The sequence below is a fragment of the Neofelis nebulosa genome, chromosome 7, assembly GCF_028018385.1.
Source record: "Neofelis nebulosa isolate mNeoNeb1 chromosome 7, mNeoNeb1.pri, whole genome shotgun sequence".
Classification (NCBI taxonomy): Eukaryota; Metazoa; Chordata; class Mammalia; order Carnivora; family Felidae; genus Neofelis; species Neofelis nebulosa.
The window spans coordinates 30,616,567-30,632,355 of NC_080788.1; the positions used below are offsets into that span (position 1 = coordinate 30,616,567).

The window sequence follows — 15,789 nt, forward strand, 5'->3', positions numbered from 1 at the left end:
GTCTGATTGGAGTCACCCCAAAAGTCTCTTGGCCAGATGGGGCCCTGCGAAACAGAGAAGGACAGGAACAATGTGGGCATGGAAATTCCAGAAGCGTGTCTGATGGGGCAGTGAGGAGGCCAGCCTGGTGGGGTGGAAGCTGGCATGGGTCTGGACAGAAATGAAAGTGACTAGGTGGTGGGACCTGGGCTCTGTGGTTGGGCAGCGGGGTGGCAGCTGGAGGGTGAGGGAGGAAGGCCACAAGCTCCGGGAAGCTGGGAGGAGGAGCCAGATTGCCTAACAACAAACCTAGACCCTCATTAGGCATTTGGGACAAACAAAACCTCTCCTTTTCTCATTGGTAAAGTGGGAATAGTTCTAGAACCTCACAGGATGGTTTTGAATATAAAATTAAGCTGATTCATGGGAATCATCCCAGCTGGGTTCCTAGAGAAGACTGAGTCCTTCACCCTGGAAGGCACTGACTCCATTTTCTAGTGCATTCAACATCGTCCTTCCTTTGGGGCCTGGTGACTTTGCCCTCCAGCAGGTTCCTTGACACTTCATTCAGATAGACCCCATGAGCTTGTCCCACTGGGACACAGGCATTCTGAGGAGAAGACTCCCCTTCCAGGTGTTTAGGCTGGGACCCTCATCCACTCTGCAAGGCATGATGAATTGGCCTGAAGGTGGTTGGAGGTCAAGAGAGTGGGCAAAATCAGGGGTGCAGATGCTTGAGATGGGGTCAGTAGGGCCTCATCCCTCCAACACCATCCCTTTAAGGCCTTTCTCAGGCAATGATCAGTTTTGTCTGATCCACGAAACACTTTTCTCCCTTCCCCAGCTTCCTTCTGAATGCCCCAGGTGTGCCCTACTTTTTAACAACTCAGGCTAAAACATTTGCACTGATCCATCCTGCCAGCTAACTGTCCTGGAGGAGATGGTAGATGAGGCCTCATTCTATAGATGAGTGGAGTTCATGGAGGTTAAGAAATGTACTCAAGATCCCTTCAAACCGGGTCTCTGGCTTCCTGGAAGCAGGGAGTGATTGTAGCTAGCCCAGGGTGGTGCTGGGAGGAACACTGGTGGCCTGCCTGGTCCTGGGCTATATGGCATCCCTGGGGCCCAACATGGGCCTCCAGAGGTGCTTGCTTTATCTGCAGGATAAATGTGTGGCCCAGCAGATGGGCCTCTGGTGCCCAGGGAAAACAATTCATTCCAGACCTTGGCCTCATTCCTCCAAACTGCCCCCCCGGCACACAGCAGCGAGCAGGTGCCTTTGCCCCTTGCTCCCCTTCCAGCTGGCACTCCCTCTGTCCTTTCAGCCTGTCAGAATTGAGGCAGAGCTCCTGCTGGCTTTGCCCACCACTGGGTCCCCAGCACACGGTACTTAGTGAACGAGAGAAGTCTCTACGACTGCCCCCTGGAAGCTGTCCCCTGAACCCCCACGGTCCTCCCAGTGTCCTGGCCACACACAGGCGGCAGGAATGGGATGGAGGAAAGAGTGCCTGGCCAGAAGTGGCACAGATCTGGGTTGAAATCCTGGCTCTGATTAGTTGAGTGGAAAATGGGCAGAATGGATCCATCTCATGGGGTGGTGGTGAGGATGGAGTGAACGGAGTGCACATTGACCACTGCTACTGTTTTAATGCTCTCACTCGGCTGTGGTGTGGGGAGCAAAGGTGCTGGGGGGTGGGGGAGTGGAAGATGAGCTGCAGGTCTGGAAGTTTTCACTGTCTTGACTTCTGATCCCCGGTTCTGGGACTCCAGCTCAAGTGAGAGAACTGAGTTCTGCCCTCTTGACAGACACGTGGAACCCCTCTACCCCTGGGCTTGTGGTCCCCAGAGTGCAGATTCCCCAGCAGTCCAGCACCCTTCCCAGCCCCACTCTGATTCTCAAGCCAAGACTGGTGACCAACACCACTCAGCCTTCTGGTTGCTTCCATGTATCTTCCAGATAGTACGTGTACTGTTATCCGGGATCTCCAGGAAGTCAGGGATTGTGCCCAGGCAGCCTGTTTCCATTCAGAGCTCTGCAAATTTGGGAGAACTGGATCTTGGCAACCGACTCTCTCCTGCCCCCGCTGTGTGAAATCCAATTTTTAAGTTTCAGCTATAATTGCCTTGAGCCGCTCTTAATGGCAACTTGTGATCCGCCAACTGCAGTTCTTGGCTCCTAAGGCACTAATGAAGTTCCTTCCCTTGCATAGCACAGGCTCACTTAAAATTAAGCATAATTTGCTGGGCCTTGGAGAGCAGGCAAAGAGCTCCTGGAGCGGAGGGCGCATACTCACAGCCCCAGGCACCCAGAGAGGAACGTGAACCAGTTAATCCCAGGTAGGAAAGAAATCTGGATCTGCATTGAAAGCAGTCTGCAGGCATATGGAAACCAAAGACTCTATTCAAGTGTCTGGACAATGCAGAATCCAAGGCTGCTCTTGCGGAGGACCCACTGATGGAATATTCCCAGGGCTGGGTCCCATGCTGGGTAAAGTGATGGAGGGGCAACAGGACTTCTCTCCAGGTGCTCAAGTTGTACCAAAGGACAAAGTGATCCCAGTGGATGGACAGAATGTCCAATTTTCTCTAGCCTTGCTCCATCTCACCTGGAGTCTGGCTACAGCAACCTTGAACTGGCTCCACCATCTAGGCCCATAGCCCTGAGTCTCAGGTGGTCCACTCGTGCCAGCAGAGAATTAGACAGGAACACAAGCCTGGGGTATGCCCTCTCTGTGACCTCTCACAACCCCAACTGCCTGCTTCTTTCTCTGGCCCTCTCCCTCCCCCTGCCCCAAGAAGCCGGTATGCTGTGCTCACAGCTAGGAAGAGCAGCTCCCCAGGATCCTCCCCGGCAAGCAGGCTTAGAGTCGCAGCAGGAAGAGCTGTGTCCCTGGGGACTGTCTCTTGAGTTTTGTTGTAACCCTTCCTTCTGGGCCCAGACAACACAGAGAGAACTTCGAGGCCACACCAATGTGGGGTTGCCTCCTCAGAACACAAAACTCGAGTCTGGCAACCACTGTTTTGCAACATGCCTTAAATAGTACCTATAAATTCCAGAGTGATTGCTAGTGGAGAGGAGCAAAAACAATGGGCTACAGATAGTGTCCACTGTACAGGGTTTAGAGCTCTGAAATCTGGTCTAAACTTAGAGTCTACATGTTTGCACTTCCATCCATTCTACTCTTAATAACGTGGCAGCTGTTGCTGCCACTGCCAGCTGCTGACTCTTCCCCCCCAAGCCAGGTGGCCTCTCTGCTACCAAAGTGTCGGCATATTAGCTTGTCTGCCTTTGTGAGAGCCCTGTGGATGTGTACATTAACGTACAGGTAAAAGGTATGTGAATTCTGTAGCAGATGATGCTTGATGCTGTACAAGGGCCTGCCTCTGCTCCTATTGTCTGCACAACTCTGAGATCTTCACTGAGAGGGTCAGCCAGAGTCTGGTAACCAAGCCCCTCAAAATGTAGCACAAGCCCAGGAAGGCTGTATGAGGACTGGCCACCAGGGGGCAATCTCACACAGCGGACCTGCAGACTTCAGAGAGCTCTGGGGAAAGCCCATGGTCTTCACTCTCTCTTCTGGGCCTACTTTTCTCAGGTCAGAGAGGGAATGAACAGGAAATACCATCCAGGTCAGCAGAGGATGAAGCTCCAAGAGGGCGTCTGCAACCAAACCCTCCCCAGAACATCAATATGGGAGAGTTACTGAAAAACAAGCGCTTGTCTGGTTTTTAGTGTATATTAAAACAAATTTATTTACACAGTAACATGATGCCACAGAGAACACAGCAAAGTACCACAGCAAACCAAAGGGCGGCACCACCTGGTGACAGAGGGAACCTTACGTTGGTAGATTTATACAACTAAAATGTGCAGAGGGTTAAAGCTCCAGGAAAGAGCAAGAGAACAAGATTTTCAAATACAGAGTGTGGGCAGAGCCATGGGGAACTAAGGTGAGACTGGAATGAAGACTGCCATGATTCAAATGCTGAGAAGGAGGACATCTTGCTTCTGCCCTGATCTCATGCCCAAATGCCCTGCATATCAACAGAAAATCCCAACCCAGTATGTTCACGCATAACTTTCAAACTGGTGAGGGAACGGATAACCAAGTAGTACTTGGAGCAGGTTTCCTGAAGCAGTGTGGTTTATCTTTCAAAAATGCTACCCTGAAGCCATAGGGCTGTTCAACATTCAAGTTATCATGAGTGCAGACACACAGATACTTTCCACACACTATACGGGCAAAGTGGATTTTCCATAATACGATAATAATTGTAGCAAAATATAGGACTCTGTACTTCTGCTAGGTTAAAAAATTTCCAACCTCTTTTGATTCCCTGAAACTTTCTGGATTAAAAAAAAAGCATGAGGGTAAGTGGGATGGGTGAAGGTGAGAAGCTGGAAGGAGCCCAGAGGTCTCTGGAGTGGGAAATGTAATGGGATGTCCGGAACGCAGGCCCCTGTAGCCCACTTAGGTGGGGAAGCTTGTAGCAGTGGCTGATGCAAAAACCTACTCTAATTTCAAACAGCTGCAGAGAGGGGATGTGTAACAGCTGTATAGCACCTTGTACATTCTGGGCACTTATAAATATTAAATGATGGTGATGAGTGGTAACCACCTCTGTAGGAAGGTTTATAAAAACGACTAGAATTTGTTAAGAAATCTCCCAGGAGCTCTTTAAACAAAGCTGTTGAAACTACCACATCTTTTAGAAAAGATTGCTCAGCTTTCCGAATCACACGGACATGATGAAGTTCCCAAACCGAAGTCCGGGCAATGGCCACAGTCACATCACAGGGAGAGCGGGGGCTGGCTCCTTCTCCTTAATTACTGGGAAATATCACTGTCTGTCCCAGACTTTCACCATCACCATCATCTTTTCTTTTTTTCCTAATATACAAAATGGACTTATTTTAAAAAGATAGGTGCTTTGTTTGGAGGATGGATTATTTTATCAGCCAAATACCTTGACATGGAATGTATGTGAGTTCTTCTTCTCTGGCATCTGTCATAACTCAAGCATCAGGACAAAAAGGCTTGATTTCTTTGGTATAATCTCTATCTAGGATCTTGCACTGTAGCTCCTCTGGCTTCCCTTGTGGCATCAGTTTTGGTCCATGGAATCCCGACTTTGGGCACTGCCGTAAGCACGGGCAGCTGGACTTCAGTGCACACTTCAGCAAGAGCAGCACTTGGATTTGTCTCGGCACAGCACTTTGGGCCTCTGAGAATATGAGCTTCAATGAGGTAAAACTAATAACCTGGTTTTGTGGGCAGCCATCCTGTTCACTCATTTGGCTGGACCAGAATTTTCAATCCTTATCAACTAGCGAGGGAAATAAAAAACATGTCAGAGTTGGCCTGGAGAGCCAAGTTTCTCTCTCCTTCGTCTTCAAGTATGTTTGTACTTTATTCATACATCTAGAATCATTTGGAATATAGGGCAGTATCCTAAGTACATCCCGGCTTCGGGGACTGGTCTGTATTTTTTTCAGATCACTGTCGGTATAATCTAGGGAAAAATATTACTTGCAGGTTACCAGCAAAACCAGGTCAGGTTACTTCCCAGCATCAAAGTATTTTTAATTCAAACTTGGGAAGCTGAGTGCAATCTTTCCATGCCCTACTATGTAGCAGGCCCCAAAGATCCTTCATGAAAACTTATAATGCTAGAAACTTTAAAATACAGTTTTACTTCCAGAAATATCATTAATATTTCTAGAGGTTTAGATCTCTTGGCTTAACAGTTTCCCATGGTAACAAACTTCTTCCGAGTCTGGAAGCAAAACTGGCCTCCACTTAATCTGACAATGGAAGGCTACTCAGCCTCTTCAAATCCTAACAAGCATATGTTAGGCCCCAACATCAGTAGCATGGGTGCTTGGGCCTTGTCTACCTTTACCCAGTTCATCTCCAGAGGGCAAAGCTTGGAGCCGACTGCTATAGTCCTGGCCTCCAATTCTAACTTCGTCTAGGGATTCTTTCGTTGACTCCATAGGTTGCAACTGCTCTTTGTCCCATCCTGCAGTTATTCTCCACAAATTAGCTTCTGAGCATCACGTCGGTGTACATTTACCAAAGGGGCTCTTCCTCAGGCCAGCGTGGGAGAAGTCACGTAGTCCTAGTCCTCTCCGCAGGACATGGGATTCTCTTCTTTCCAAGACTAGGTTGTCACTCTAACAAGGCACTCTGCTATACATTCAGTCTTGGTCTTTGCTACTCCCCCCATTTCCCTGTTTCTCTAGCACCAAAATGTGTCAGAGAAATTGTTCTTGCTCATGCAGCTTAAGGTAAAGTCCCAATGATGGCTTAATTGTTCAAACTCTCAATATAAATGGAAGAATCTGTAGTACAGACTTCAACAGAATAGAAAAAAATTCCAATTAATATTGAAGACAATAACTGGATGTTACTCGAGAAAACATAAAGTGCTAATACTAGTCATAAAGCAAAACTCATGTATATACAGATGTCTGAAGGTAGGATTTCTTGCCAGTTGATGAATGAATTCAAAGATTCTACTATAATTAAAATGGGACTGTAAAAAACTACTTGTGATGATATTAGATTGACTGAATTTCATTATTCTGGAAAAATATTCCAAGGACCATCTGATGGAGAACTTCTTGTCTAGAAATACAGTTATCTTGTCTGTTCTGCTCTAACTAACACCCCTTTCCCTCTCCCTCACATTCCTCAGCCACCACTCAGAGAAAAATTAATCTAGCCACCTGCCTCTGGGAAGCCTGAGGCCCTTCTCTGACTAGTTGGCATTCATCTTTTGGCCTTCACAAATTTGAATATAAAAACAGTACTAAACAAATCTGATGTGAAGGAGGTGCTCAGTTTACCAGTGCTGAAAGATGACGGTAGTGGGGAGTGTCCATGCCTATAATACCATAGGGTTAAAATGAAGAAGACTGGATCCAAGTCAAACAGAAAAAAAATAAAATAAAAAAGAAGAGAAACGAAAGAGGATATCTAGAGAGCCAATAAGCAAATAGAGGGACCAGGGAACATTCTTCATTAAATATGAAACCTCATTAAATAGTCAACATTCAAATTTACATGGGCAAGGCACCACAAGAATGACATTGAGAAAGTGTCTCAATCTGCAAACCGTCTGGGGGAGGGGAGGGAGGACTGCTGGGGGAATGTGCTGGCCGACGTGGCCAGTGGTCTGTGTGCTGCTACTTCAGTGTATTAATTAGGCAAGGAGTTATGTGCACATGGGCTATGCTATGGTGAACTAAACACAGTCTGCCAGGCAAGGCGCAGCCAGGCCACAGGACACCGAGACAGAGCAGACTGCTGGCCTGCAGCGGCACGCCCCCTCTGTGGCCATTCCTCGGGGCAGAGCCCTGCTCTCTGGCTAGAGGAGGCCAGACCCTGTGGGCCAGTGAGTCCTTTTCCTTGGGAGAACTGTACTGCTGGCCAGGAGGACAGGGACATCCTCCCTTTGGAGCCTCACGTGTCCCGTTTTCTTAAAACAAAACAAAACAAAACAAAACAAAACCAAAGAAGATCACAATAAAATACATTCTTCTCCTTTCTTGATCCTCTTTGATATAGGTGAATCATATGAAAGGCTGCTAAAAATGTTAAAAGTTTAGAAACTTCCAAAAGGCCACTAATGTGCTATCTAAGTAATACTGCACAATCAGTCTTGGCTTTTAAGGAACTCTGCGCTGGCAGAGGAGGGTCCCAGAGCTCCCTCGCCGACTAGATGCAGAGAACGTGTCCATCAACCCCGCCACAGGTTGTTCCCCTCAGAGGCCTGGCCTCTACTTCCAGCACACGTGTGTGCACCCACGTGTACACACACTCAAACCGTCTGAGTGACTCTTGGGATTTCAAGGTTGAAGTAAACAGATACTCACAGTTTTGAAGAAAACGAGCACACACATGTCACCTCCCACCCCCACTACCCGGAAGGAACACTCATCTCTTAGCGCAAACACGTATGTGCCAAGGGAAGAAGGGGAGGATTTCTGTAGAACTTGCTTCAGGTGAAGTTGCCACATAAACACTGTAATATACAGTTAAAACAATACATACAAAAATTGCACATATATTCATAGGAGAGGAGCACAGAGCCCATGTATGGTGCACAGCTCACAGGCACCCACCCCAGCATTTGAAATTGCTGCCAGCCATCCTCCAGAGCCATTTCGGAGAGTCCCAAGGAGCAATGTGCAGTGCAACTGGGAGCCAGCCTCTTCAGCAAAGGTCAGCGTTCTGAGGAGGAGGCCAGCGGTCTCATCAGTGGCCTCCTCCCCTCTCCGGCCTCTCACCAGCACACCGTGCCCTCCAAGCAGATCTCAGAGCTCAACTGACAGCCATCTCATTCACGGCTGCTGTCCACAGCATTTGGTAGACTAGTTAACACTGGCCACCGCTAGAACGAAGCTGGCCAATTACTGCTCAGGGGAACACCGGGAGCTGGGTTCCGCCAGCGCTGGCTGTCCACGCCGACAGCTCTGACAGTAATCAAAGACAGCACTTTCAGCTATTCCCCAGGTGGCCCCTAGGGAACTGCACATGTGGAAAATCATCTCCCGGTGTCCTGCCAGCTATTTATAAGATCTGAACTGTACTCACCCTGGAGAGGCATTGGAGACACCACCTTGGGTCAGTTCTATAATGGGCCACAAGTGGTTGATAAACCCAAACTTCATTGGCAAGTGGGAACAGAGTAGAGGTGAAGGAGAATCAGGCAGTGGCAGCAGAGGGGACCGCTAGGGCCATCCTCCAGGTGGTGCGCCCACTTGCCTGTAACAAATGAAAATGCATCCATGACCCAGGGGATGGAATCTCTCCTTGTCTTTCTACTATCTGCTGGAACAAAGGCTATAGTCCCCAGAAACAAGACTGGGCTGATGCTAAGGATGGCAGTTCTGCCTGGTAAGAGTCAGTTATTGATACTTTAAAGAAGAAAAAAATCTGTTGTGAGAGCTTAGTGGATGATAGTAAGGACTGGTCAAATCTGTCTATTGCTAGTGAGAATAAATACGTGGTGTTAAAAAGACAGGTGGTCTTCAGAATTATGGAGGAGCTGGACACAGCTCAGTGAGTTCATACTAAAGGAGCTGTCCCTTCAAGGATAACGTTTTCATTTTTTACCTGCATTTGGGGACAATTAGGGTGAAAGGTGTTCCAATGGAAGGCGACTGCACGGCTGTGCAATCGAATTTCTGTGCAGTGAAGACAGACCCAGCTTCTGACTGGATCTGGAACTGTGGGTAAGCTTTCTGAGCAGACTCATTTTTCCTGGACAGGGATGGAAGGTTGGTCTCTCTTCTTTCCTTGAATTCTGTGTGAGTACTAGGAAGGGGAAGTGCATGGGCGACGTGAAGGTGAACACAAAAGACAAGCAGCAACCAGGATACACTAGCGGTGCTGCAGGGTTTTCACAATGCAGCCGAGGGAGTCTGGAGTGGCAAAGGCCAAATACTGAGCACAAAGCCAGTCTTCAAGGCTGACCCCACCCTCCCTGTCCAGGGACTTCTCAGCAAACTTGATCATCAGCAGTGTTCGCTTGATGTCTAGCCAGTTTTGGAGAAGGGCGCTCCTCTGCGCTGGGCTAGGAGAGGCCATGAAAGTCTGGAAGAGATCCTCCCGGGGGCCCCAGAGTAGACACTGGAGGATGCCTTTGGCGTCTGAAATGAGGATCCGCTCAGAAGGGTTGGGATTGAGGAGGCAGCTGGCCAGCTGCTGTAGGCCCCGGGAATAGGGGGAGCGGAGTGGGATGCGAGGCAGGTCTGCTCGAGTGTATTCTTTCTCCTTCAGCTCTGGGTTCTCATCAAAGGGGTTGGGCAGGTGCAGCATCTCATAGATGAGGATGCCTGTCTGGAACTCATCACACTTTTTATACTGGGTGGCTGTTATGATCTCTGGAGCAAGGCGGGACTGGTCCCGGAGGATCTCAGGGTCCACCAGATGGCTCTTCTGCTTGGCCTGAGAGAAATTGCTCACTATGAGCCTTGTGGGGCAAGACGAGGTGGGGCTGGACTCTGTAGGCCCAAGGCCCTGGGTGGTTCTCCCTGGCTGGTAGTGGACAAGCAGCAGGTTCTCCAGACGAAGATCGCAGTGAGTGACATGGTAGGGTTTGAGGTGCTCAAGGCCAGAGCACAGCTGTAAGAGTAGCAGACACACTTGTCTCTCATATAAATCAGGGCTTTTCCCGTGCTGGCCCAGAGAGTCTCGCACAAAATCAGCCACGGTGAGATAGGGAACCTCTCTGGTAATGACCACAACGTGGCTTCTCTGCTTCCTGCTAATGACCCCCTGGCTTTCTTTCTGGGATGACTCTGTTTCAGAGCAGGGCTCTGGGCTTTTCCCATCAGTTTCTCCTTTTACCTCTTCTTCAGCCTCTTTCATTTCATCCTCTTCCTCTTCAGGGGCATCAGGATCCTCCCAGGGAAGCAGACGATTAGGGACTTCAGCAAGGAAATGCCCACAGTCCTGTTGGATGTTGAAATGGATAGCCAGACTCTGCCGGACGGCCAAGCTGTGATAATACTGCTGAGATTCTTTAGCTTTGCTCTTACAGATCTGAAAGAAGAAAGCAAATAACAACATAAAATGCACACTTTCATAACCAGGCTTAGATGTGTAAAGGAAGATTAATTGGAAGGTGACTGGTTAGAAACAGTGTTATAGTGAAGTCTTCAGAAAGGGTCTTGGTAGTCCTTTGCTGAGTGACAGTAATAATGGCAATAATAACCATTTTTTATGGCTATCTACATGCTGAGCACTTTATGTGTCTTACCTCTAGTCCTTACACTAACTCTTCAAAGTAGGCTGAGAGTTTAAGAATTTAAAACAACAGGGGCACCTGAGTGGCTCAGTTGGTTAAGTGTCCGACTTCAGCTCAGGTCATGATCTCACAGTTGGTGAGTTCGAGCCCTGCGTCAGGCTCTGTGCTGACAGCTCAGAGCCTGGAGCCTGCTTCAGATTCTCTGTCTGCCCCTCCGCTGTTTGCACTCGGTCTCTCGCATTGTCTCAAAAATAAATAAAAACATTAAAAAAAATTAAAACAACAAAGAGAGCTACCAGTTTGCAAACCTAAGTCTATCTAACACCAAAGTTTGCTTTTTCTACTGTACCTTGTACCTCATCTAGAAAATAGAACAACCAAAAATAATTTTTCACTTACATTCTGTAGAGGCTAACAGCCGAGACTTATATGATAGCTCAATAAAGTGGGCCAGAATACCTTATTTTGTCATTGGTCAGGAGAGTAACACACAATTGGCCAGATAAAGTGTGGGTTTTCCTAATTTTCAATCAATGTCATTGTGCTGGTCACAATTCAGGCACTCATGGATGACTGGCAGGGTAGAAATAAAGGTTTGAGAGAATCACTGGTCTGACCTAGTCAGAGCAAAACCAACATTTCAATGGCAGGACTTTGAGTTTCATGCTTTCCCTTAACATTAGGCCTTACTGAAAGGCCATATTTAGGTAATAAGGCCTTTAAGAAAGAATTTGATTAAGGGGTTGTGGATCATGGGAGAGTTTTTTGATCACAAACACTAGGCAACAAGTTCTACATACCAAAGCAACTATTGTTATTTCTAGTCTTACAGGGTTAGAAAAGCAAAAAGTAAATGAAAGTACCCCTAAATGGACTCTGCTTATGATAGGGTGCAGAGAAGCTGACAATGGAAGACTCGGTCCCTAACACTAGTTCACAGATCATAACAGCCAGGTCAGAACAGCTTCTCCCCGAGCCTATTAACTGAGAAGTACATTTTCTATCCTTAGCAGGGATATGCTGCCATATTTCACAGGTATCTAAGCCTCCCAGCAACAGCCACTCTGAAATGTTCACACTGCCTGTTTGCTGCAGTAATACAGAAAAGAAGCAAATTTTAAAAAGGATTTTCTAGCTATTTTTATTTAAAAAGAAAAATGTACATTTTCCCGGGAGGATGCTGATGAATCTCAGTTCTGAGAAACGGCATGCTCTGATTTCCATTCAAATAGATATTAAGAAATGTATGAAATAGGTGATGAGGATTAAAGAGTATACTTATCATGATGAAAAAACTGAAAGAAAAAAAAGAAATGAAAAACACGAAACCCCCAAAACGGCACCTGGGTGGCAGAGTTGGTTAACTGTCCGACTTAGGCTCAGGTCATGGTCTTGCGGTCCATGGGTTTGAGCTTTGCATTGGGCTCTGTGCTGACAACTCAGAGCCTGGAGCCTACTTCGGATTCTGTGTCTCCCTGTTTCTCTGCCCCTCCCCCATTCCTTAAAAATAAGTGAACATTTACACAAAAACCACCCACAACAGACCAAAGGTAAAGGAGTACCCATGGGAGAGGAGCATCCCTTTCTCATTCACTGTGTTTATACATACTTATTATAATGAGTGGTTTTTTTTTTTTTAAGTTTCTCTCTTTCTCTCCCTCTCCTTCCCTCCCTCTTCCTCCCTCCCTCTCTCTCTCTCTCTTTCTCTCGATGGGAGGGAGGGGAAGAGGTCTGAAAACAAGTTTTTTCAAGTCTTCTACCAGCTACATCATCTAGTCTTGAAGCTGAGATAACCCCAGGCAGAGTTCAAGTTCAAACATATATCTTTCAGAAAGTATTATCTTTGGAAAGTTCTCAAAGTCTCAGTACACACAGTATAATATATAATTCTGTGTACTCATCAATCATGGCATGAATTCTTTCTATACTGTACTGTTGGCAGTATTTCATATTTATGTGTCAGCAGGTATTTAAAAATCCTATACTTGTCATCATTTAGTTGTATAGGAGTTGGATATAGCACACAACACCATTAACCTCATTTCCAATTTTAATAATTTGCTCAACATCACATTACTGGCTGGAATGAAAGTTTAAAGTTCCCAACTCCTTGGTCTTTGAAAAGTCAATGTACCACTGAGTTTAGCTGAATGAGACTGTAGTTAAACGCTAGCAGTCATGTTATAGAAAGGGCACTCACCAATGAACTTGGCAGGCCTGGGATTTACTCCTGCCACTAACTGTGTGACCATGGGCATGTCTCTGGGTTTCAGTCTCCCTAAATAAAGGAGACAATATAAAAAAAAATCCTGTGGGAATGCAAGCTGGTGCAGCCACTCTGGAAAAAAGTATGGAGGTTCCTCAAGAAACTAAAATAGAACTACCCTATGACCCAGCAATTGTACTACTAGGCATTTATCCAAGGGATACAGGTGTGCTGTTTCGAAGGGACACATGCACCCCCATGTTTATAGCAGCACTATCAACAATAGCCAAAGTATGGAAAGAGCCCAAATGTCCATCGATGGATGAATGGACAAAGAAGATGTGGTGTATATATATACAAAGGAGTATTACTTGGCCATCAAAAAGAATGAAATCTTGCCATTGCAACTACGTGGATGGAACTGGAGGCTATTATGCTAAGTGAAATTAGTCAGAGAAAGACAAAAATCATATGACTTTACTCATATGAGAACTTTAAGAGACAAAACAGATGAACATAAGGGAAGGGAAACAAAAATAATATAAAAACAGGGAGGGGGACAAAACAGAAGAGACTCATAAATATGGAGAACAAACTGAGGGTTACTGGAGCGGTTGTGGGAGGGGGGGTGGGCTAAATGGGTAAGGGGCACTAAGGAATCTACTCCCGAAATCATTGTTGCACTGTATGCTAACTAATTTGGATGTAAATTTAAAAAAATAAAAAATAAAATTAAAAAAAAAATCCTGAAACCTACCTCACCAGAGCAGCTGTGAGGATTAAAGGAGACTAATTCCATAGAGTTGATCTATAAATCTCAAAGCTTCACAAATGTAACACTGATAATGACTGATAATGCAAATGTTAAAAGTGATGTAATATTATAGAATCCTCATGTTTTTCAAACAGAGAGAGCAAAACAGAAAAATGCATCTTTCTTTTTGAGTCCTGAGAGCCACCTGCCCCAGCAGTGAGACTCTCTGACCACAGGTTTGGTAGAGGGCAGCCAGAGAGGAAGAGCTAATGTCCAGGACCTCCAGGCCAGGGTCAGCCCTGACAAGCAAATCAAACTGGCAGTATGTTCTGCCCCAAGACAGGCCAATATAAGGCTCTCTTCTCTCTCAGAAGTGTTTGGTCAATCTGTAGGTTTTACTATGCTAAGCTGCACTGAAAAACACCTGCCACTCTGTGGTTTGGCATTAGAAGCAGAGAAGATATTCTCATTGTGACTCCCACTCTCCTGTTATCCTCATGGTATCTGCTGACACACACACACACACACACACACACACACACACACACACACACACACACACTTGTATAAGATTCCCCAGAGCTGTGTGACTAGACAATGAACATGGGCACTACAAGAAGAATTTTAGTTTCAAAGATCAATTTGAGATAAAGGTTCAAAGTGATTTACAAAGAAGAAATGATAAATCACTCAACCAGTGCGGATGCTCTGAAGGAAAATGGCCTGCCTGGAGAGCCGACCTGAGCAGGTGACACTTCCTTATCTCCCCATCTTACAATATGTAGACAGGCCAAAGAATAATGGGTCACTCTAGTTTAAAGGGCAAAGGGAAAAGGGAGAAGACTGGAGCATGACAGAGGGAAACAAAATACTAGGGCTTCTAACTGGTTCATAACCATGAAAACAGTTACAACCAAAATACAGACCAACGGAGATTTCCAAAATAGGATTTCTTATGTGATGAGTATCTCATAAATCTTTATTATGGAGCTTTGTGATGATGTTAATTTAGGTAGGAGTATTATATTATTCTATGTACCACATAGTAGCCATTTTTCAAATATTAATAACTTGACTCCTTTAGTGTTTTTAAAAAAACTCAAAATTACCTGACTTCAGATGATAAATTTCTAGTCCAAAAGTTATTTCAGAAAACAAGCTGGTCTTTCTAGAACAAATGGACAGGGTTCTTCCTGCTGGTTGTTGTTTTTACCTCCCTCTCTTATTTTCTCTATTCTACAACAAAGTGACTTCCCCTTGGCCTCCCATTTTCATTTATCTTTCTTGAAAGGAATTTACATTTCTTCCCTCAAAGGGCAGTTGGCTTGAACTGCAGGAATTTCCAGAAAGATTCCACTCCCCAAGAAGAATGATTTCCATAGGACTCTGGGCTCCCCCAAATTTTGAAACAGGAACAGAACAGGAGCCGGAATGGTCCCATATCTTCATGCAAGATTCTCTTTTTTAACGGGAGAAAAATCATCTCATATTTGTTTTGACTCCGTGGGAACAACCTATTTAAACTGCCACCAATTCTGACAGATTCTGTACTGTCCACACTTTCCGAGTGGGAAGAAAAGCCCCTCGAGAGCCCGAGCCACAGTGACACTAGAGGGAGCTGTCACATCACCATCCCAGGAGTCATTTCTGGGCAAACTGCAGCCTAGCGAAGCCAGGGGGGTGACGGTTGAATCTTGTAAAATATGCCATACGTCCTCTTTCTGGACAAGTTACTGCTTCTATGAAGGTGACAACGCCAAATTCATGCAAGAGAAACGCTTTCTGTGAAAAGCACAAACAGGAAGAGGTCACCACAGTGACCCTACTGGCCTGCTTGCCCACTGAGAAGGCACACCTTCCTGAGCTACTTCTCCAGAGGAAGCCAGAAGAACATCAGAAGGGAAAGCCAGCCAGGGGTAGCTACACACCCACCAATGTGGATAACAGATTGTTGCAAAAACAAGGGCTTGTGGGGAAATTGAGTGTCTGAGTTAATAAAGATGAGTAAGGACAGACAAGGAAAAGGAAAAATATTGATTAATAGTAACTGAGCAAACAAGTATCTGATGGCTCCTTAGCACTTTCCATC

The 15,789-nt window shown here is 46.1% G+C and overlaps 1 protein-coding gene across 7 annotated transcripts in view; it reads right to left on the reverse strand.

The window, feature by feature from the left end:
• Window positions 1-3,705: 3,705 nt before the first annotated feature.
• Window positions 3,706-15,789, reverse strand: part of PEAK1 (pseudopodium enriched atypical kinase 1) — a 324,368-nt gene continuing 312,284 nt past the window's right edge. For all 7 annotated transcript variants that reach the window (XM_058736962.1, XM_058736967.1, XM_058736964.1 and 4 more), the window contains one exon: window positions 3,706-10,535. In XM_058736962.1, coding sequence (XP_058592945.1) covers window positions 9,372-10,535 — 1,164 coding nt within the window. In that variant the 3' untranslated portion in view covers window positions 3,706-9,371. The remainder of the gene's footprint in view (window positions 10,536-15,789) is intronic.